The sequence below is a fragment of the Chenopodium quinoa genome, unplaced genomic scaffold (assembly GCF_001683475.1).
Source record: "Chenopodium quinoa cultivar QQ74 unplaced genomic scaffold, ASM168347v1, whole genome shotgun sequence".
Classification (NCBI taxonomy): Eukaryota; Viridiplantae; Streptophyta; class Magnoliopsida; order Caryophyllales; family Amaranthaceae; genus Chenopodium; species Chenopodium quinoa.
The window spans coordinates 5,454,927-5,477,262 of record NW_018743574.1 but is presented as its reverse complement, the minus strand read 5'-3'; the positions used below and the strand labels follow the sequence as shown (position 1 = coordinate 5,477,262).

The 22,336-nt window shown below is 34.3% G+C and overlaps 4 protein-coding genes across 7 annotated transcripts; 3 read left to right on the top strand and 1 right to left on the bottom strand.

The window, feature by feature from the left end:
- Positions 1–2,804: 2,804 nt before the first annotated feature.
- LOC110682576 (methionine aminopeptidase 1D, chloroplastic/mitochondrial-like) lies at positions 2,805–5,793 on the top strand. Its single transcript, XM_021858931.1, has 7 exons — positions 2,805–3,084; positions 3,195–3,423; positions 4,077–4,238; positions 4,319–4,360; positions 4,812–4,883; positions 4,977–5,056; positions 5,260–5,793. The coding sequence occupies exons 1-7, from the start codon at positions 2,975–2,977 to the stop codon at positions 5,381–5,383; spliced, it is 819 nt and encodes a 272-aa protein (XP_021714623.1). The 5' UTR covers positions 2,805–2,974; the 3' UTR covers positions 5,384–5,793.
- A 713-nt stretch (positions 5,794–6,506) lies between these two features.
- On the top strand, positions 6,507–9,214 carry LOC110682287 (pentatricopeptide repeat-containing protein At2g03380, mitochondrial-like). Its single transcript, XM_021858592.1, has one exon. It carries the CDS (start codon positions 6,681–6,683, stop codon positions 8,586–8,588), a length of 1,908 nt encoding a protein of 635 aa, XP_021714284.1. The 5' UTR covers positions 6,507–6,680; the 3' UTR covers positions 8,589–9,214.
- A 923-nt stretch (positions 9,215–10,137) lies between these two features.
- LOC110682284 lies at positions 10,138–18,331 on the top strand. Of its 4 annotated transcripts, XR_002503402.1 has the most exons (14): positions 10,138–10,309; positions 10,418–10,519; positions 10,613–10,693; positions 13,323–13,432; positions 13,567–13,702; positions 13,856–13,954; positions 15,324–15,426; positions 15,530–15,927; positions 16,019–16,195; positions 16,297–16,494; positions 16,837–17,157; positions 17,318–17,537; positions 17,627–17,693; positions 18,309–18,331. XR_002503402.1 is itself a non-coding variant. In XM_021858590.1 (12 exons), the coding sequence occupies exons 1-12, from the start codon at positions 10,274–10,276 to the stop codon at positions 17,414–17,416; spliced, it is 1,860 nt and encodes a 619-aa protein (XP_021714282.1). In that variant the 5' UTR covers positions 10,138–10,273; the 3' UTR covers positions 17,417–17,697. The 4 variants fall into 4 exon arrangements, 1 of the variants encoding a protein (XP_021714282.1); XR_002503401.1 differs by lacking the exon at positions 18,309–18,331 and having other exon boundaries at positions 17,627–17,697; XR_002503400.1 differs by lacking the exon at positions 18,309–18,331 and having other exon boundaries at positions 17,618–17,697.
- Positions 18,144–21,027, bottom strand: LOC110682286 (patatin-like protein 5). The gene is made up of 7 exons (XM_021858591.1): positions 20,927–21,027; positions 19,829–19,838; positions 19,599–19,769; positions 19,098–19,259; positions 18,652–18,942; positions 18,340–18,515; positions 18,144–18,229 (listed from the first exon to the last, which is right to left on the bottom strand). Exons 1-7 carry the CDS (start codon positions 21,025–21,027, stop codon positions 18,172–18,174), a joined length of 969 nt encoding a protein of 322 aa, XP_021714283.1. The 3' UTR covers positions 18,144–18,171.
- Between the last annotated feature and the right edge of the window lie 1,309 nt (positions 21,028–22,336).

Below are 22,336 nucleotides of genomic sequence, written 5' to 3'. Positions count from 1 at the left end.
TTTGTATGACATAGAACGTGAATTAGTGATATTAATCCTTGTTTTTGTGCCCAAACTTGATTGATATCAAATCCTTGATGTTTTATGATCTTTGTATGATGTTTTTAAAGAGTTTATACATGGTTTTGAAGCACAAAATGCACCATAGGTACTGCTGAAATGTTACATACCTGTCATGAGTTTCGTTGTGGTTATAAGGCATGTTTAACCTATTTTCTTGGGCCAATTCTTGCTGTTTAATATGTAGTAGCATGTAAGGGATTGTTGGGTATAATTTCCATGTGTTAAACTTCGATTTTGGGCATGTTTTGGACTTGTTATTGAGCACGAGAAACTGAAATCCGCGAATGAGTTACAGTAGTTTTGGGGGTGTGAATTTGAGTTTTAAATCTGATTATATGGTTTAATTTCATGCCTACACTAAATTAGTATCTTGTTAGGATATCACCTAATTAATTTGGCATGATTCCAAGCAAGTTTGATATGTTTTTAGAGGCTAAAACAAGGTATGTAGAAGCTGCCAGCAGGTTAGTCAATGCGTGTAGTTTAGGTGATTTTCAAAGGTGTAATGCCTAATTTCTAAGCCCAAATTGATGTTTGTTATGGCCTATTATATTGTAAGATCATGTACAATAATGGGTTAAGCTTAGTTTCATGTTTAAGGTGAGTTTTTGGGTGGATTGGTGCCTTTGGTTCTGCTGTAATTCAATGTAGGGGCTGCTGTATGTATGATTTTATTTGGGCATGTGCTCTCTTGAATTTTAAGTCCGAAATGGTTTTATATGATGCCTAATGAGTGTATGTATATGCCCTAATTTTTATTTTTGCATTTGAAGCATGTTTGGTTGGGTTTTTATAATGATTATTGGACTTGTATGTTGCTGTCTTGTTCTGGTTGTTTAACGAAATGATAGTTTGGATTTTTGGTTTATTGAAATGATTTTTATGTAATTTTTATTGTAAGTATTATGTGTTAGTTGAAATTATATTTTAATTAGGTGATGAGTGCATTTTTGGGTATTATAAACCCCTAAAGTGAAATATTTCGATGTGTGTTTGATTATGTGTGGGTTGCGATTGTATTGTCGACGTCGTAATGCTTTAGAGAAGGATAACACTGTCTTTAGCATCACTTCACCAAGAGTTGTGAATGCACTTAATTGTTGGATTCCGATAATTAATTATATTCCCGAACTCAGACGATAACTTTTGTGATTTTTTTTTTAGTTGAAATGTATTTTGAATTGGAGCTTCCATTGAATTTAAGAAATATGATTTTTCTTGTGCGGTTTTAATTGAGTGTAAGACCATTTAGGCTTCTCTGCAGATTTCTAAGTGAAATATATTATATTATTTATTTTAATTGATTTTGAATTGTGTGTGGGGCCATAGCCGGGTGTGAGGTCGAGTTGCTTCCCGATGGTTAATGAACATGCTAACTACCTTGATTGCGAGTCTTAGGTAGCTCAACCTGGTTTAATTGTTGTCGTCCGGGCGTGTGTAAGACCTTATAGGCATCTACCCATAACCGGGAGTTGACCAATCTTAGACACGGTCTCTGCGAGATGACCGGGGGTTCGTCTTAACAAACCTTAGGAAGTGGATTGCGAGGCCACTAGAGTTCCCTCCATACCAATTCTGCTGTTTGAATGATTTTTGAACGGATTATGAAATTATATATATATATATATATATATATATATATATATATGTATATATATATATATATGTATATATATATATATATATATATATTTATATTTGAGGTTATATGAATTTTTGCTTCAGTTTGGTTTATTTGATTTTGTTTTCAAAGTTAATTTTCATGATTTGTATGGTTGAGTGTAAGTGATTTCTTACCTGTAATTTAATTTCTAAACCTTATTATTAATGATTTGAGGGAGAACTACTAGTTGCTCCCCATTGATTGTGGAATTTTTGTGGTTGTTTCAGATGCAGAGTGATGTTGGGTTATGTGTCGTTGGGCCGGGTTTGAGTAGGCCTTAGGCCACCCTAAGTTGGACTTTTGAATGCTTTGGTTTGGTTTGGCTTGTTTGAATTGTTTGTGTGGATTCTTTTAACTGAGTTTGGCTTTAATACGTTTTGGGATTTGCCGATAAGGGTTGTTCTGCCCTTGGCTTCTTGAAATTTCAAGTTCTTCTTTCTAGGGCCTCAATTGCCACTTTTAGACCCATTTAGGTTTAAATACACTAAAATCCAATGTCTATGCTCCAATTAGATCACATAGACTTAAGTTAACATCCGATAGTGACAAAGTGACCTCCGTCACGGTGTATTTCCGCTAACGGCAATATTTGTATAAGGACAGGGTGTTACAGTTTGCGCATTGCTTGTAACCTCTTTTGAGATCGAAAGTGTAATAGGGTCGGGTTGATAAATCTAACATGAAGGAGGAGAGTTTGAGACAATAAAATTTCATTTCATAACCAATTAGTATTGTGAAGAGATTAGTAATAATTAACTTTTCAAATAAGGTTGTTAAGATCTCAGATCACTACTCGTTGTTAAATATATGACAACTAATATTTGGTGTGGATAATATGTGGTTTTCCATCTTTCGAATTAATCATAAAGATACCCTAAATAGTTCGTTCACACACATACGAGTGTGCAGTAACCATGTACTCGTAGGAGGGAGTACAAGATTGCATGAAGATGATTTAAAAGTTTACTCAAAACATGCCAAATTAATATACTACCTTTGGTCCAAATTACTCGCAACTTTGGAATATTTTATATCTCACAAATAATACCCCAAAGTTACGAGTAATTTGGATCGGAGGTAGTAGATGATTTATATAGCATGAGAAGGGGTCAAAATCACGTGGGATATAGATCAAATGTATTGTACTATGTCGGGCTTTGTGTCACCATTTATATTTACGTACCATATTGTCATAACAGCAGCTAGCAACTCTAATTTAGAATGTGCTTGAAATCCTTGAATTGAAGAATGTTACTTGGTCGGTCTAAAACCATAAATTTATATGTAGGAAGAAAACATGTCTCTATGCAGTTGCCTAAATCTCTCTCTGGCTTGACCAATCTCTTATTCAACAGAAGGTATGCTTCCTTCTCTCTATTTCTTCCCATGTGCCCATGCAACTGCTCTTTTTTTTTTTTTTTTTTTTTTTTTTTTTTTGGGTTTGACTATTTTACCGGTACACTTACAGAAATCTCGATCAAGTGTCAACAAGAGAACGTAAACCTTTGAGGCCTGGTAAGGTGTCTCCTCCTAGACCTGTTCCATCCCATATGAAGAGACCACCTTATGTAAAAACTGGGAGTCCTCCGGGAATAGCAAGTGGACCTGAGGTGCATGATGAGAGGGGGATAGAATGTATGAGAGCCTCTGGGAGATTGGCAGCTCAAGTTCTTGAATACGCAGGCACCTTAGTCAAGGTATTAATGCAAGGCTTTCGGTCTTTTAAATTCTAGAGTATCTTTTTCTTCTTTCTGCTAGTGCATACTCTTCTGATTTCCGTGAAACTTTGTGCGCGGATTATTCTATCACAATCAAAGGATTGTCTTAGGCACTTGAGCTTATTATCTTCTTTGTCTTTCCTGATTAGCTGCAACATATCTTGACCGAATTGGACTTTTTAAACTGGCAGTTTTCCCTTCAAGATTTATTCTACGGAGACTAGATAGGCAGGGTGAGCTGGAAAAAAAAAACAGAAAAAAGGGAAGGAGTCATATCCAATAATTGATTAATTGCTCTTATCTCATCAAGTGATTGATATTTATGTGTAGGACTTAAAAGTGCTCATGCATGCACTCTCTCTATCTGAGTATCTGTTGCTGCCCTATTTCTGTTTCTTTCAGATCCCTCTTTTAGACATTCCCGTCGCCCTCTCTTCCAAAGTAAACAAAGAAATATAAGATGACACTCATGTTACTGGGATATTCTATGGATTAAAAAAGATAATAACTACAGCGTTGGTGCATGTTTACTTACAAAATTTGTCTTCTCAAAACTTCGTTAATATCGAAGGTGAATCTGTTTTCTAGATGATTGCACCCCAATGCATGGTACTTATAATTCTTATCCACAGCCAGGCGTGAAAACTGATGAAATCGATGAAGCAGTTCATCAAATGATTATTGACAATGGAGGGTATCCTTCACCTCTTGGCTATGGTGGATTTCCTAAAAGTGTCTGCACATCAGTTAATGAATGTATTTGCCATGGTATACCAGATTCAAGGCCACTTGAGGTTTGTTCTGTATGAAATGCTATAAACATTGTCCCCACCTTTTCCCTTGTACCAAGTAGTGACAAATGTGCATTTTTCAGGATGGTGATATAATAAATATTGATGTCACGGCCTACCTGAATGTAAGCAACCTAGTACTTCTCTTTTATTCTTCTAGCTGTTCACATACTGTTGTTTATTTTAACATAAAGCCAAAATTCATGGAACTGCAAAACGGTTTTTCTGTTAATTGTGTCACATGCTAAGGCTACCTGCTCATTATAATTTACAGCATGCCTTATATCAAAGCTTCCTTTTCTGAAAATCTTACTGGGAGATCAGGGGCATGCTAATGAGTAACATGAACGTGTAATATTTGCAATGTACATGTTCTATGCCATTCGCAACATTATTTTTCTTTTGCGATTTTATGTTTTTTTTTTTTTTTTTTTTTTTTGGACTTCTATGATATTTCAATGTGTTTGGGCCTCTTGGCACAAATATTTGAGTATATGACTGTGCAATGGTTGAGGATTATATGTATCCACTGCAATATCATGTATTTTAATTTAGTTCTTGCTCTTGGTCAAGCAGGGTTATCATGGTGATACCTCTGCTAGTTTCTTTTGTGGGGAGGTTGATGATGAAGCAAAAAAATTGGTTCAGGTAGTATCTGAGCATACATTTCTGAATTCTGTGCCATTCTAACAAAGGTGTGGACTGACTTGCAACACTTGATTAATATTGCTCATTTCTTAGGTAACCAAAGAATGCTTGGACCATGAAAACTTGTACTGGTCAAGGTGGAATGACCCAATGGCTTATCCGGTTTTCCTAAAGTAGAATGATTTACTAGTATAACCATCTCATTTTGGTTTGAATAAGAACTGTTGGTTGCTCGGTGCACTAGTTGATCATGTTTGTCTTTGTATTTCAATTAAGTTTTCCTCACTTCGAAGTTTTCTTACTGAAGTTGAACCTTCGTCATTCAATTTTTTCATGCGTTATGTTTTATTGCAGAACCTATGCTTACAATGGGCAGTTATAATCCAATTATGTGGGACGATAACTGGACAGTGGTCACTGAAGATGGAAGCCTCTCAGCACAGTTTGAGCACACAATTTTAATTACAAAAGACGGAGCTGAGATTTTGACCCAGTGTTGATCTAGCCAAATCGGTAATGCTGTATCTGATGGCATCTTCCTCCTCGCTCATTGGCTACGATCCTGCAGCAAAATGAGAAGAGCAACAGGACAAGACGGGAAAGAATTTCCTTGACAAGAAAAAAAGAGATAACCTATTGATCTACTACCCTTCTCATTGCTTCTTGCCCTTGGATAGTCCTTTTTTTTTTTTTCCTATTAAATATTGAATTCATTATATTAGTACTGCTTCTGAAAAATTTATAGAGCTGTTTTATTTTTTTGGTAGAAAATTTCAAGGAGCTTATTACTTTACCCCCAAAATTGTGACCGATTTTTGTTGGTAATTGATTCTATAGTCAACATTCCTGTATAGATTAGGGATTAGTAGCATAGTTTCTCTTCAATCTCTACCTTATGTTACTGCAGTGTTTGTTTAATCTGTGTACTCCGTCTCATATTATACACCACTTTTCTTTGTTTTGTAACACAAATCGGCAAAATAAGCTAGACTAATATAAGGTTCTTCTGATGGATTATTTAAAGGAGAAGCGTTAGCTAGAGAATAGAATGAGAGTACTCTTCCCAATTCCAAATGCATGATTCCTAATTTCCTATACCTCATATGCACTCATTGATTTTTTCTCACAAACATTTAATACTAAATAGCTTTGTAAGGAGAGCTAGATGCATACATTTGGATAATCTCGTGTTATATTGACTTATATCATGAAGGTCAAGTGAGATGAAATTATATTTCTACATTGTCTACAAAAGTGAGTTATAATGATGTAATGCTACATCCACTTGAAAATTTACTAAATTTGTTTGAATGTAAAGGTGACAATCACGTAAATTGGATAGAGTTAAAATCAGGTTATGGTTTAAGTGAAGAATCGTTTGGATTGATTTTCGGTTTAAGTTGAGTCATATTCAAATCTATTGCTCATAAACTTATTATAATAATATGATTTTTATTGGTCACACTAATTGCCGAGTCAACTCGATCGGGTTCAATTTATTACAAGTGGTTTTAAATAAAGTTTAAGATTAATGTTAGAAAATCAAGTCGGGTCAGTTTTGTCAGGTCTATTAAAGGTATTTTAAAATTCACACCCAATTCCTTAGAACTCTTTTCATTAATTAGCTATAGCATTCTATTTTGTTCAAATGTAAAAGAGACATAAAATTTGTAGTAATTACACCTCACTTTAGAAGAACTCATCATTATTTAGCACCATTAAAGATTTAATGGTATTTCATCTTCAATCTTGGCCAAACCCAGTTACCACTATCCTGTTTGAGAAATCTCAATTTAGATGAGAATATGGCTTATTGTAAGACATTTTTCATCTTTTTCAACATCCAATCTCTCTTCTTCAAAACTCACTCATCTTCTTCAAGTTTGCAGCAACTCAAGAGCATTAGCTCAAGCCAAACAAACCCACCTGCAAGTTATACAACATGGAATGCATCATGAACCTTATGTTACCACCAAATTGGTTCAAACATATGCTGAATGTGATCATCTGGGGTATGCCCGGAAACTGTTCGATGAATTGCCTGAACCAAATGTTTTTGCTTGGACTGCTCTCCTTGCATTTTACTCAAGAAATGGACTTTTTATCGAGTGTTTGCAGGTTTATGGTGCAATGAGATTTATGGGTGTGTTGCCTGACCAGTATGTTTTTCCTAAGATTTTGAGAGCATGTGCTCAATTGTCAACACTTAAAACAGGGGCAATGGTTCATAAAGAGGTTATTGTATGTGGAGTTGAGTTAAATTTGCAGGTTTGTAGTTCTTTGATTGACATGTACTCGAAATGTGGGGAGGTTGATAATGCTAGGCGGGTTTTCGATAGCTTGGCCGTAAGAGATTTGCTGTCTTGGAATGCAATGATCTCTGGATATGTGGCTAATGGGTTTCTAGAGTTGGCATTGGAGTTATATGGGTCAATGAGAGTGAAGGGTACTGAACCTGATTTAGTCACATTGAATTCTGTAATGGATGCTTATTGTCAAATGGGTTTATGTGATGAAGCTCTCGAGGTTTTTGGGCAGATTGCACGACCGAGTGTTGTGTCTTGGACAACATTAATGTCTGGCTATTCAAGGATTGGAAATCATGAGGCATCCTTGGGCATGTTTAGAGATATGGTGAAGTTTATGGTTGATATACCTGATTTAGATTCTTTGTCTAGTGCAATGGTATCTTGTCGACATTTAAGGGCTCTAAGAAATGGTCAAGAAATTCATGTATATGGATTAAAAACTCATTCTCGTTCTCTATTCTATAAGTCCTGTGGACCTGCATTGTTAACGATGTACTCTAAGTGCAGTCGAGTTTATGATATGAGAAATGTGTTTGAGTTGATGGACAAATCTGACGTAGTCACTTGGAATGCGATGATACTTGGCCTGGCTGATCTTTCAATGGGACATTCAGCACTTGAAACCTTCAGTATGATGCAAATTATGGGCGTCAAGAATGACCAGACCACGATATCAACAATCTTGCCCATTTGTGATCTGAAGCCTGGCAAACAAATTCATGCCTACATTCTTAGGAACAACTTAGGTTCAGTGGTTCCTGTTTTGAATGCTTTGATCAGCATGTACTGTAAATGCGGATCTATACATTCTGCTAAACTAATATTCTCCAACATGACCATGAAAGATTTAGTTACATGGAACACGATGATTGGAGGGTTTGCAATGCACGGAAAAGGAGAGGCTGCTCTTCAAATGCTTAACGAAATGATATCTTCCGGTCTTTCCCCTAACTCTGTAACCTTAACGTCAGTTCTGTCAGCTTGTAATCACTCTGGTCTTATTAATGAAGGGCTTGAGGCCTTTTATGGCATGAGTAGAGACTTTGGCTTGGTTCCTAAAATGGAGCATTTTGCTTGTCTTGTTGATATGCTAGCTCGTGCTGGTCAGCTCAATGAGGCCCTTGATATTGTCATGAAAATGCCAATAATGCCTGACAAGCATATATGGGGGACTATTTTAGCTGCTAGTCAAGTGCAGCAGAATCTGGTGGTTGCTATCTTGGCTGCGGAAAATCTTGTTAGCTTAGAACCCGAAAATGCTGGACATTATGTAACACTGTCGAATATATACACAGATGATGGAAGGTGGGATGATGCAATGAAGGTAAGAAGGTTGATGGAAAGTAGAGGATTGATGAAAGCAAAAGGAAGTAGTTGGATTGAAGGAGAAAACTGAGGATATATTTTGCAGACATATTGAGTTTGTAATTGTCACAAAATATGCTGTCACGTTTTCTCTGAGTTATGCCAGCAAAATTTGCAACAACATTAGTTGAAGTGAATACAGTATAAAATTTTCCAGGACACTTTTAACCGTTATGTAGGCTAATGCACTTTTTGTTTTTATATTTATTTTTTTAAGAATCTAGGCTAATGCACTAAGTAGGACTGTAATGTAGGATAAGCAAGGCATTAGTTGGGGGAGAACAATAAATGATGAGATAATTATTAAACGTTTAATGACTCATGTGTGAGGGTAGTTAAAAAACATTATTAATTTTGTGTTGAGTGCATAAACCTTAAGCTGTGTAGAGTAGAAACAATTTTACGGTTTATAGACTCACAAGCTTAACGTTCACCGTAAATACTCCGAGCCACCAGACCATGTAGTACCCCGAGCCACCGGACTATATAGTACTCACAATCTTGACGTGCACCCTAAATCAATTTTTTTTTTAATTATATTTTAAATCTCACGGTAGAAAGCCTAATTTTAACTCTCTTTAGTTGGGTTTTGTCAAAATCCACTAAGCTCAATTATATAAATTTAACTAGGTTAGGTCCCGTGCCATGCACGGTTATTTTAATTACCCTATATTTTCTTTTGATAAATTAATTTTTTATAGCATAAAATATAAAATTGTTAATTGTCGAACAACATTGAAGTAACATAGAATATTTGACCAAGATCATATTCTTAAAAAAAAAAAATTTCATTAAAATTATATCTTCTTGAAAAAGATTATTTATTTCCTAATTATTCCGTAATTAATTATGTATCAACATAAAAATGGTAAGTATTATTGCTCATTTATATAGTTGAAAAAAAAAAGTTGACAAAAATAGACTTTTTTTTAAAATAACTTGCTTAAATTAAAATTTAATGATTAATCATTAAAAAAAATTATACTAAGGACACACCATAAATTGACACATGTCATTGCTGGTGTGTCTTTTAGTATATAGTTATTGAGTTATTGATTATTGATACCATTTTCTAACAAGCGTCAAATATTTTTAGATATCACAAAAGGAGTTGAAACCAATTTATAGAGTGTTAAGTTTTCCCGATATCATAATAGGAGTCAAAATCAATTCAGTCTCTCCAAATTTTCATAAAATCAATTCATAATTTGTCAAAAAATTTCGATACCACAATAGGAATCGAAATCATTTCATAGTGTGTCAATTCCCATTACGATCACAAACACTATTACAGTCGCCGACTTTAATCTCATTCCTCCAAAAAAAAAGAAAAAGAAAAAGAAAAAAATAAAATAAAAAAAATCCCTCTCTATCTTCTTCCTCTCTCTCTGGTACCTTCTTTTCTATCACAATCTGGAAAATCAAACACAGACGCCATGGATTCATCATCATTAAACTGGGAAGCTTTGGATTCTCTCGTCATCGAATTCGCCAAATCGGAAAACCTCTTCTTCGACAACGAAGACTCTTCTACTCTCTCTCCTCCTTCTTCTACTTCTTCTTCCTCTCTCTCTCCTCCACCTCCTTCTTCGTCTTCATCTTCATCTGAGTCGTATCGATCACGCCTCCTGATTCGTCGGATTCGCCGCCTGTTAGAGTCTGGTGATATTGACTCCGCTTTGGATCTTCTTCGTCTTCATACCCCTTCCATATTACATGATCTTCGCCTCCTTTTTTTGCCTTCAAAAGCAGGTTTCATTGTTATTCCTTTTTTGTTTGTTTTAATTTTGTAATTTATCAAATTATTAGGTTTTTGCTGGAATTTTTGATTGATTTTGATTTTTGTTTTTCATTTTGCAGAAATTTATTGAGTTGTTGAGAAGAGGAACTCCAGAGGATCGCGATTCTGCTATTGAATGCTTGCGCACTTCTCTCGCTCCTTGCGCCCTTGATGCTTATCCTGTATGAACTTTGAACCGCATTATTTTTATTTTATTATTTTATTTAATTTTTTCTGTGAATTTATTGACGGTTGGATTGTTTGTTGTTTTGAAGGAAGCATATGAGGAGTTTAAGCATATTCTTCTAGCCCTAATTTATGATAAAGATGACGTCAATTCACCTATTGCTAGTGAGGTATTTTAACTAATCATTCTTTAATATTGATTAATGTAGTCGATTATCAGTCTCTAATGTTAATTGATATAGTTGATTTCGATTTGCAATATATTTTCTGGTATTGTTTAGCATATCTATATCGAATTTAGTGAATATTTGCACTCTGATTTTTCCAATCTTATTAATATTATGTGATTAGTAACAGTAAGTTAGAGGAAGTGATGTATAAATATGAACTGTGGTAAGTGATTGGAAGCTGTGTAACATTGAATAGTTTGAGAACGATGCCATGAGTTTATTACCAGGAAGGAGTGGAATGGAGAATTTTCTTAGAAGTTAATGTGTAGTTCGAGCTAAGCATTCTGTACTAACAGACACTTCAATATGCGATAGCTTGAGAGTAAGAGTTTTTGTCCTTAATCCTCATTTCAGATAGGCTTGGGTATTTATCATTAGTAGTTTAACCCAAAAAAAAAAGTATTAATATTGGTATTGGCCACTGGGTAAGTGGGTAGTAACACTGATATGAAAAACTCTGCGTATCGCATTAGAATATACTTCGTATCAATCTTGAGATACATGCAAAGCCAAGCAGAACTAGTATGGTTTATCGTATATTTTTTTTTTAAATTTACCATGTTCCTGGTCCTGTACTTGTGACACAGATAACTTGTGTCCCAAAAGTTGAGCCTGTGAGTCAAACTATCAGAACCGATTAGTGTGGGGAACCTGTATATTTATTTTAGGACAGGAGGAGCAAGGAAGCGAGTACAAGACAAGTGGATAACTTAATGAAATAAGTTAAGCTTGATATAATTAGTATGAGGAGTGGAAATTCTCGAAGCATACACAATGGAAGCTTTGTCAAAGCACACACAATCGAAGCACATACAATGTTAAACGACAATACATATGTAATTATGATAAGGTTTGAGAATGTATAAGTTTATTAGTTGAGAAATGAAGAAAATAGACAAGTGAGTAGCCATTTCGGCTCAAAATGGCTTTATTTTGATGAATTAGACCCAAAATTTTAGAACTTGGCGATTTTTATGTAATTTCAAATGAAAAACACTTATAAATATTGATTATGAGTTCTATTGAGATGCAAGGAGTTTATAAGGTGAGAAATGAAGAAAATAGGCAAGTGAGTAGCCATTTCGGCTCAAAATGGCTTTATTTTGATGAATTGGACCCAAAACATTAGAACTAGGCGATTTTTATGTAATTTCAAATGACAAAAACTTATAAATATGTGATTATGAGTTGTTTTGAGATGAAAGGAGTTTATAAGTTGAGAAATGAAGAAAATAGGCAAGTGAGTAGCCATTTCGGCTCGAAGTGGCTTTATTTTGATGAAATGCGCCAAAATAATTAGAAATTTGCTTCTTTTATGCAATTTCAACTCACAATAACTTATACATATGTAATTATGATATGTTTTGAGAATGTATAAGTTTATTAGTTGAGAAATGAAGAAAATAGGCAAGTGAGTAGCCATTTCGGCTCAAAATGGCTTAATTTTTATGAATTGGACCCAAAACCTTAGAACTTGGCAATTTTTATGTAATTTCAAATGACAAACACTTATATATATCTAGTTTATCTGACTTCTTGATGTTTGAACCAATGATGAAGTATGTAAAGCTTGCCTAGGGAGTAGTAATGGTCATTCAACGTATGCATAAGGTATACAGTCCTGCAGCTGGGAATATTTCCCATTGAACATATTTGAGTGGCTTTGATTATGATAAGATGTTGTAGGGTTGTGGATGTATCTGGAGGGTAGTACTTGTGTTAAAGCACAGCTTTCACATGTAAATTGTCAATTTGGAATGCCCATTTTTATCTGGTGATTCAATTTTATAACCTTTTGATAATATTTTGAAAGTTTTGCAGCACCTTATTTTGTTATTTTGCGAAGGTGTGAAAGATTGTAAACCTTATACAGACTAAAATATGAAATTTAAGTTTTCGTAAATGTGAATTTTAGTTTTATGCTATATAGTACCACAAGTAGCTTCTCATGTCATGGAAATTTGGCATAAACATAGACACGTCATGTAATGGCTTTTTTGATGAACAAGTTAATAATTTTATTTTTGTGAAGTGCCCTATTTGCCGTGGAATGGCTTTGATTAATTCCAAAAAATTTACTTCAGGATCTGGCTTCTGCCTTCTGGTTATTTTTGAAACTGTGTTCGCTGTGTTGTATATATGTTTAATTATTTTTGTCGGATTACTATGCTACATTTTTTTTTTTTTTTTAACATTTGGTACCCTTTTCAACTTTCCCTCTTACAGAATCATGCTCACTATATTTATTTCCGTATATATGCTCACCATCCTCCAGCTAATATGTTATTGCATCACGAAGATCAATCTGCCCATTTTATCTTAGCATAGAACCAATAAGTAAATGAGCAACTACATAATTTTTCTCAGAAGCTCATGCAAATTACCATTCAGGGTTCTGCACCTTCATCCCCTACTTACCATATTGGGTTGAATCGACATGTAATTCTGTTTTTTCTGAAATAATTAATTTCATAAAACAGCTTTAGGTTTCTACTTCTTTCTAAGTCAAGTTCTTGTTCATCTTTTAATACATGCATAATAGTCCTTGCCTTGGCGTTCTGTGCTGCAGTGGTCTGAAAGACGAAGATTTGAAATTGCTGGATTGATGTCCTCTATTCTTAGAGCACACCTTCAGGCACATGATCCCTTGTTCTCAATGACATTGAGATATCTCATAAGGTTTTTCTCCCTTCCCATCCTTTTCTGATTCTATTACATTGATTTTTTGTGCTCTCATAAAAGTAGTAATGAATTCATTAATTGTTTGTGTCTGTTGCTAATATTCTTGGTCCTTTCATAATAATTGAGATCAGCTTGCACAAGGAGTTCTGTCTTCGACAAGGAGTCCCCTCACCAATCTCGGACCTGACTGAAAGGTTGCTTCTTGAGGAAAGAGATGCCCCAGCAACACTTCAAGAGTCGGCTTCTGGAGTGCCTATATTACAGGAAGTGAGATTCTCAAGCTATCATTCTTCCTATTTCTGTGTGCTGAATAAAGTGATGATGTGGTCAAGTGGTTAAAAAATACACTGAAACTAAAAGGATATTTGATGGAACACCTTCAATAATCATTGGTTTTTCTTGTTGCACCTTTCATTTCAGGAGGATGTACAAGCCCTAGCTCATGCTGTTCAGCTTACCAGACAGGGGGCAGTTGAAAGCTTGAAATTCACAAAGGGTGACTTAGTTCAGGCTTTAAAGGTTATCATAACTCATTAGCCTTTACTTCTTATCAAAAAAGTAAAAATAAAAACTCATTATCCTTTACTCTCTACATATTCTGTTCTTATGTTTGATATGTTTACATTAAATGGCATTCATTTTTTTTTTCCTGTTATCTTTAGGATTAGGTCTGAGGGATCTCATTTTTAACTTTCAAGTTTCAACTGTATGACCATGTATATACCATATTATACTTATCCTTAGAAAAACGATGTCAGGTTATGTATGTAATAATTGATGCATGATCTTGCATGTTTAGATTCCATAATCTAGAACTGTTAAGATATGATTATTGTGAATTCACTTTATGAAGGAGCTTGATCTAACTTTTCTCTTAGCTTCAGAATTTTTAGCCTTTTGCACTATCGTTCAAAAAGTTGTATTTTTATACCACATGTTTACATTATTTGAAAATTTCCTACCCTTCAGACCTGCTATAGAATTTCCTGTTCATGTCCAAACAAGTTAATGTAGTAGGGAAAAGTAGCATGGTGGTTAGGCATGCTGATCCATTCTTCGGTTTTTCATTAGTAAATTCTCCCTCCGTTTCAATATGGTAGTCCCATATGAAATCAATCACATAAAATAAGAATAGGAGAATATTTGGAATCTAGCATTAAAGTAAAAAAAACAATTCATAAATAGTTTTGCATTAGTTAATTTTTTTTTTGATTTTTTAGGAAAGCATTAGCTATAATTGCATAAATCAAGGGAGTAATTTCTTTATTTAGAGTCATGTCATTAGCTCACAATCAATTAATCTAACCAACCAATCAGAATTTAATATGTATAAAATAGGAAATAAAAAACTAACTTAAAAGTGGAATACATTTAATATGGGTAAATCTTTTTGAAACGCCCAAAATAGTAAATGGGACTAACAAATAGTATATACTCCCTCCGTTTCATAATGTTAGTCCCATATAGAATCAATCACATAAAATAAGAAAACAAATATATTTGGAATCTAACATTAAATTACAACATAATTAATAATTAGTTTACCTTATTTAACTTTTTTGATTTTTTATTAGGAAAGCACAAGTCATAATTGCATAATTTAAGGTAAAAATTTCCTTATTTAGAGTTATGTCATTAATCCACAATCAATTAATTCCAAAAAAAATCAAGATATAAATGAAATATATTCAATATGGGTAGATCTTTTTGAAACGCCCAAAATAGTATATGGGACTAACATTATGAAACGGAGGGAGTATTATTTTTCAATATATTGTATTATTAATGGCTTTGCTTGTTATATCATACTGATTTGTACGATAGTTGAAATTGTGATGTATAATCAGTATATAATCAGCTAAGTATTATATTTATTTATTTTATGTAGAATGAATTATGCCGCATGAGATTAAATGAATCTATTCTGGATGAGCTCGTCCGGGAATATTGTGTTTACAGGGGTATTGTTGCTCCTGGCGTGCCTTCCTCTGGTATGCTCACCCTTTACAATATTTCAGTTTCCCCTCCCTACTTTCAAATGTGAATATCTTTATATTCATTTCAGTTATTTTCCCATCCTCTTTTCTTGGGCAGGTTCTACATTGCCGGTTGACACTGGTCATTTGAAAGCTAATCAACTAAATGCTACTGGTTTGTCATTAGATGGTTCCCATGATCAGGATTGCGGAAATAGTAAAAGTTCAGATGATGGATCTTCCATTGTTAATGCTCATGTTGATGGTGCTGAAATAAGCACAGTCATGATTAGGATGCAAGATACTGATGTGGAGATGCGATTCCCTTGTGAGAGTACAAGTAACCATGATGATTGTAGCACTAGCAACACTCATCCAACTATGAACGTGAAGGTTTGCCAGAGAAATAAAAGTCATGCAGTTGGCGAAGGGAGAAGACGCAAAAGATGGAGGGAAAGAAGTGACGATCCTTATTTTCCTGCTGGCATACTATCTAATGAGAGCAATAAGCGCGAGGTTAGTAAAGTCCTTTTGAAGGAGATATGAACACATCTTTGGTAGCTATGCCTATTCCTGTAGCTAATTATTTAAAGTGATGATATTGTAGGGCTCTGAAAAAAATAGCCCTTCTGACTCTACATATAAGGAGGATAGATGTGAGACTGTTTTGAGCATTAAAGATTTAGCTGATCGAGGTATGGCTGCTGAGGTTGTCAAAGAAGTGGAAGCATTGGACCCTGAATTTTTTGGGCATAATTCTTTGTTGCTTTTCCAACTGAAGCAGGTAATGATACTTCTTTTTTCTCATGAATGTGCTGTTGATGCCAAAGCCAAAGCTTTCATTCTTCAAGAGAGATTACTCACTTGGCTTCTTGCTGTATTCAGGTTGAGTTTCTGAAACTAGTTGATTCTGGAGATTATTCTGGTGCTCTGAAGGTTGCTTGTTCTCATTTGGGCCCTTTAGCAGCCAACAATCATGACTTGCTAAAACCCTTAAAAGAGACACTATTAGCTTTGCTCAGGCCTAATGAAGTTGATTTCAAGAGAGATTTACCATTGCATGCTTTGGCTAGTTCCCTTCAGGTAGAATGCACTTTTTATTTATTTATTTATTTTATTAATAAACTAGTTTTTAGCTCAGGCGATTGGTCAATTTTAAATTTAATACAAAGTATAAATTTTTAAGTAGATAAAGGTGACCTACTGACCTTATATACATCCTCTGTTTTCTTAATATTGCAGTAGTTTGACCGGAGCTTTTGTCAATGTTCATCTTTTTGTCATTATTTGATTGCTGTCATTTGGATCATAATTGAAACTTCTGACTGATTATATATTGCTAACATTCTTACTTCGTCTGCAAATTTAAAAATATAAATTCCAATCTTGTAAAGATTCGGTTTTAAGACTGATGTTTCAATGTAGGTTGCAATTGGTAGGAGGCTTGGCATTGAAGAACCACAGCTTATGAAAGTTATGCAAGCAACCCTGCATTCACATACTGAGTGGTTTAATCTTCAAATGTGCAAAGATCGCTTTGAATCATTTTTGAAGATTGATGCCTTGAAAGAAGTCAATAGCCTGTTGCTGGCTGATGCTGTTTCTAAATCCCATTTATGTGCACAGACTTATGGATCTTCCCAAATTACAATTTCATCTAGTAGTGCGATCCCGGAAGATAGTAACAGTCCAACTCAAGTGTCATCTCGAGAAGTTTGCGATGAAGGTGCAATCCTCAAAGTCATGGTGAGTCATAATTCCTGCTGTAAGAAATTAAAGTACTTTTGGTATGAATTCATATTTTGTGTCATTAAATTGTATCTGTAATTAACCTGTTTCTGATTCACCAATTAGGTGTTGCATGATGTATGAGTAGTTTCTAATCAATATTCCAATTTTTATGCAGGAATTTCTTGCTCTCCCTAGGGCTGATGCCATCCATTTGTTGGCACAATGTAATGGAAATGCTGAGACTGCTATTCAACATATATTCGGAGAAATTTGATGAGAGTTATAACCATCAGTGTGACATCAACGATATTTATTTGTTGCTTGCAGCATTGGTGGTTTCTTGAGTTTGCATCTTGTAGATACACGGTGGTTTCTTCTGTATATCCCTACCCTTGGTGGGTTTTTCTAATTTATTTATTCGTTCCTTCAATTCTTTCATGTCCATATACTGCTCTAGTTGAACCATTATTTATAGTCTTGACAGATTTTATTAAATTGGTTAGCAATGTCATAATATCGGGTTGCTGGAAATCAAAGGATGCCTAGCTTTGGTAACGCCTCTCTTTGCCTCTCCAACTAAGTTAAACTCTGGCTTCTATGTGCAATATTTGATTATCTATGTGTTTTCAGTAAACATCACATGGTATGAAACTACGAAGTATGTTACTTCTGGGTTCATTGTGCAATTTGATCTAAAGGGTGTTCAAAGTCATGTGGTGAGCCACCGTGTATCTACAAGAAATTAAAGATATGATGCCTACATAAATCTCTAATTGTCTAGGGATAGGAAAAATAAATGAATATCCAACAAGGTAATAGACTGTAGTCTCCAAGTTTTTCTTGTTCTCATGGCAAGTATAATGCACTCGAGTTTATTTATGTTAGTATACCAACATACATATGAGTGTAATGAAAAAGACAGGGAAACACTTATATTCGGGGTTGCACTTGATTGACTATGTACACAGGTATGAATTGCAGACCAAAATTCTTGATTTGAATGCCTTCAGTGTATTAGTATTTCTTCCATCAAGTGGAGACTTTGCCCAAGCGATATTTTCTTTCGTCTGAGAGTTGTTTTGCGAACCTGTTTTTGGATTATGAGTGATTAGGACAGTCATCTTGTAGAATAGAGAATTTTATTTTCATTGACAATTTGTAAGTAGTTGTACACCAGGTATTTTTAAAGGAACCTACCTTTGGAGAGCAGCTGCATTGGTGCCCAGGTGTGGAACTTCTCTCAGTTGTCCAGTTTCCGGATCTACCCGGCTGGCTGGTTTGCGGAGTAACTGTTGAGCAATTTTCACAAGATTTCCCATATTCTTCTCTGTCGATACGTCCATTGAAGCAGCTGCTCCTGTTAAGCTGTCATCCTGTTTGATTCCCAAATTAAAATACACCAGTTCATTATAAACAGAGTACTACCTTTTACATTAACATCTATGTATCAAATGATACTATTATGTTACACTAATCATATAATAATGGAGGAAATTACTGGAGACTTACTTGAAGACGAAGGTAGTTGTCCTGAGAACGAAAGGATTGGAAAACAGTACTGTTCTGGTAATCAACCATGTCAGCTCCAGCTTCATAAAAAGCTTGAATAATTGGAGATGATCCTTTGTCAAATAGCCAAGACAAAAGCCCCCACTTTGCAGTTGTTTTAGCGTTGTACTTTTGCTCACTCCTTCCTGATCCTGTTCCTATCGATAAAACCAGTAATCTATCATGGATGCTTCCACAACCTGGATTTTCCTTCATCATCTGCTTCGTAACTTCGTTAATTGCTAGGAATGTCTGTCCAACAAAAACAAAACAAATAGGTTTCCCTTCGTTATTTGTTTGGTTTATTTTCCACTCGAAAAATTGATTGATTCTTCCTTGCAATATGATTTAAGTTGACATTTTATTTGAATGAAGAAAATAGCTAGTTATTGATTGCTGAACATTACCGGATTAGTGCTCACGATTCCTCCATCGATGAGGTTGAAGTCCCTAGTCTTTCCATCTTCATATACGTTTTGGAAATAATAGGGCGGAAGAACAGTTGGAGCAGCTGATGTTCCTAAACATATATCTGACAGTTTTGCATCCAGTTCTGGGTAACTCGGAACCTGCATAATTCAATGATGAATGAAAGGGTTTGAATGCTTTAATTTTGAGTCTTTTCATCATCCATTTCTTGTTAAATGCATAACTGGAAAACTTGATTTGTCTTTGAATAAGTGACCAAGTTCTTAACTTTAACCTAACATTTTACTGCTAATATTCTTTACTTTCATTTCTAATTGTTTTTTTTTTTTTTTTTATAAGTTCTTTTTACTTTTACTTTATTCTTCCATAATCTAAAAGATTTTTGTGGAACAAAGGGCAATGAATGGATCGAAAATGTTCATTAGCAAAGAGCCAAAGACATATTATTGAAGAAAAGTTGATAGTTTACTAGTATTAACCTTGTAGGAAGAAAATATAACAGGTTGGAGCATTTTGATGTCAAAAGTAGGAATGACAACGTTTGTTAATGTGTGATGCAACCTCGTCGCTCTCAATTTCTCCCTCATTGTTTGGTGTAGATGCTTGCCATTGTATTTAGGCCCTGTCATAGCTTTGACTAAGCTTGTAACCTTAGCAAGTGGCCCCCTACATCCATTATATGGAGAAAATTAGGGTATGATAGAATTACAATTATGAAACTATTAATCTTGTTGACAGCAAGCGTAATTTCTAAAAACTATAAAGAGGTTAAAGACACGTGATTTTGTATTAAAGCGTAGTTTAGTTTAGTTTCTAATTTTCTTCTATCATAAAATATTCAATTCAGTTTAACTCTAATTAGTTCAGTTCACTTCGAGTAAATATAAACAGGCCCATACTGTGTAAACTTTTTGCCTAGCTAATCAAGGACATACCTTAAGTTGTTATTTTGATTTATTTTTAGGGTAATGCTATACATAGCCCTTAGGGCTATATATAAGCATTGAATTTACTCTTGGAAAATGTATAAAGTTAGGAATTCATGACAAAAACACGAACAAATCGGTGTAATTAGTGTGTTTTTGTCATGATTTTCTAAATTTAAACAATTTTCAAGAGTAAATTAAATGCTTATATGTAGCCCTTAGGGCTATGTATAGCATTTTCCTTATTTTTATATTGTCAATATCATTTTATTAAAAATGTAGGAGTATTACTACATATAGTACGAACTATTATATACAAATAATAAACAAACCTTTTAAGGATGTCTGGATGTGGTCGTGCAAACAAGATGTAATTGCATTTTACTTGTATAAAATATAAATAAGATTCATATACACAGTCCACGCAACAAACTGTACGACAAAGATGTTCCAGCAAGAAATACTGAGAAAATCAATGTGAAGAAGGAGCCAATTCAAAGTGGAAAAAAGAAACAAGAAATACATACACCTTCACTATGTTGGCCTCTTAGCTGTATAATGAATCTAAACTCAGTCATTAAAATTTGATTACTTCATCTCAAACATTCCTTTGTTTTAGTGAGTGTATACAACTATACATTCTACTAAGGAGTCACAATACCAAGTCAGTGATGTTGATGGAATTCGATCTCATGTCATAGCTATTAATCGTATCTCCTAAAATTTTACTCCTTACCAACTAAACTTTCGTGGTAATGCAGTAATGCAAGTTGTTGAGCATATATATATACACATTTATTTCGAAGTAAAATCTGTAACAAATATGATGCTCTATCAAATTCATTCATCACATATATCTGCACAAAAGTTGTTTGAAATACCTTTCCTGTGGAAAAATTTTAGGACCATGCTCGAGATAAAAAGTTGTAATATCTTCGGCAGCATAAAGAGGACGATTATAGTCATCTGGTGCAGTTAACATGGCCGTTATTAACCCACCCGTGCTCGTTCCTGCTATCACATCAAAATAATCTGCTAGCCTTGCATCCTTTCCATCGGACTCCTACATTTTAATTAAATTCAGTATCACATATTCACATTTTATTTCAATTCAATTTACCCCGTATCAATGTATATTGTACGTAGTACCTATGCTTCTATAAATATTATTCTCCAAGTTTACAAGATTTTATTATTGTACAACATTTTAGCTAGCTAGTTCAAGTTAATTAACGTGTGTATATTTGGTAGACAATGTGTGTGAACTTGAATTAATTAACGGATATGTGTTACAGTAGTAAATGGAAAAATAGATCGATGGATGACTAGTCGATAAGTAGCTATGTATGTAATGTATGTACATACCTGAAGAAGTTGTTCGAGGAAAGAAAGAATGACAGCAGGAATAATCCCTCGAATGCCACCACCATCGATGCTAAGAATAGTCACCAACTTCTTCCTGTTATAGTAGCTAAAGGATGGAGGAGACCCTTCTAGATCCGCCATTCGAATTCGAAGAAGAGAGCTTGAGAGAAGGCAGACACAACGTAGTAACACCTCTGAAATGTATTTTTCTTTTTAGAAAAGCCTTAATTGGATCGTAAGAGTTTTATAATTGACATTATTGCGTCTTACATTCTTTTATTCCTATTTATTTAATGTATTAGAATGGTATGCTAATTAAATTATACAAGTAATTAAGTTTAATAAGAGGGGTTATTGGATGCAACTATGATATATACAGAGGGTTTATGACTAAATTATGGATTATACAAGTATATGCTTATCCCACACAGCTGGTATCATAGGCCTTTTCAAATATGGAAATTCTTTATCATATATAGAATATTCATTTTAGAGTAAAGGGGAACGACAAGGAGAGAAAAAAAAGTTGAATTTAATTATAATTTGGCGAAAACTTGTTAAAACAATGTATAAATAATTAAGGTCCATAATTAACCGCGTGTTTTGTATGCGGCTGGTCACATCATGTGGCATGTTGTAAAAAAACAAATTAAAGTAGCCCTGATAACACTGTTCGAGTGAGTAACCCCTTTAATTTTGACTGAGTAATCTCTATAACATTGACATAGTAATCCCTGTAACACTAACAAAGTAATCCCATGATAATTGACTTGTCAGCCACATATAAGAATTTGTGCATAAATAATACATAACTAATAGTGTAAAATTAAAAAATTTTGTTAGAAAGGTATCCTTCAATTTATGTATCAATTTAAATTTTGGTGCTATCCTATTTCATGTTCATTCTGAAAAGTTGCACATTCTTC

Bases quoted from the DNA above. Each gene is read 5' to 3' on its own strand.
- LOC110682287 (XM_021858592.1), top strand. From the start codon at position 6,681: ATGAGAATATGGCTTATTGTAAGACATTTTTCATCTTTTTCAACATCC.
- LOC110682284 (XM_021858590.1), top strand. From the start codon at position 10,274: ATGATCTTCGCCTCCTTTTTTTGCCTTCAAAAGCAG. The intron at 16,495-16,836 runs GTAGAATGCACT...GTTTCAATGTAG, and splicing joins CTTTGGCTAGTTCCCTTCAG to GTTGCAATTGGTAGGAGGCT. The intron at 17,158-17,317 runs GTGAGTCATAAT...ATTTTTATGCAG, and splicing joins GTGCAATCCTCAAAGTCATG to GAATTTCTTGCTCTCCCTAG.
- LOC110682286 (XM_021858591.1), bottom strand. From the start codon at position 21,027: ATGTTAACTGCACCAGATGACTATAATCGTCCTCTTTATGCTGCCGAA. The intron at 18,943-19,097 runs GTAATGTTCAGC...TTTGTTGGACAG, and splicing joins GAATCGTGAGCACTAATCCG to ACATTCCTAGCAATTAACGA. The intron at 18,516-18,651 runs GTAAGTCTCCAG...GGAATCAAACAG, and splicing joins ACAACTACCTTCGTCTTCAA to GATGACAGCTTAACAGGAGC.
- LOC110682576 (XM_021858931.1), top strand. From the start codon at position 2,975: ATGTTACTTGGTCGGTCTAAAACCATAAATTTATATGTAGGAAGAAAA. The intron at 4,239-4,318 runs GTTTGTTCTGTA...TGCATTTTTCAG, and splicing joins CAGATTCAAGGCCACTTGAG to GATGGTGATATAATAAATAT. The intron at 5,057-5,259 runs GTAGAATGATTT...TACAATGGGCAG, and splicing joins GCTTATCCGGTTTTCCTAAA to TTATAATCCAATTATGTGGG.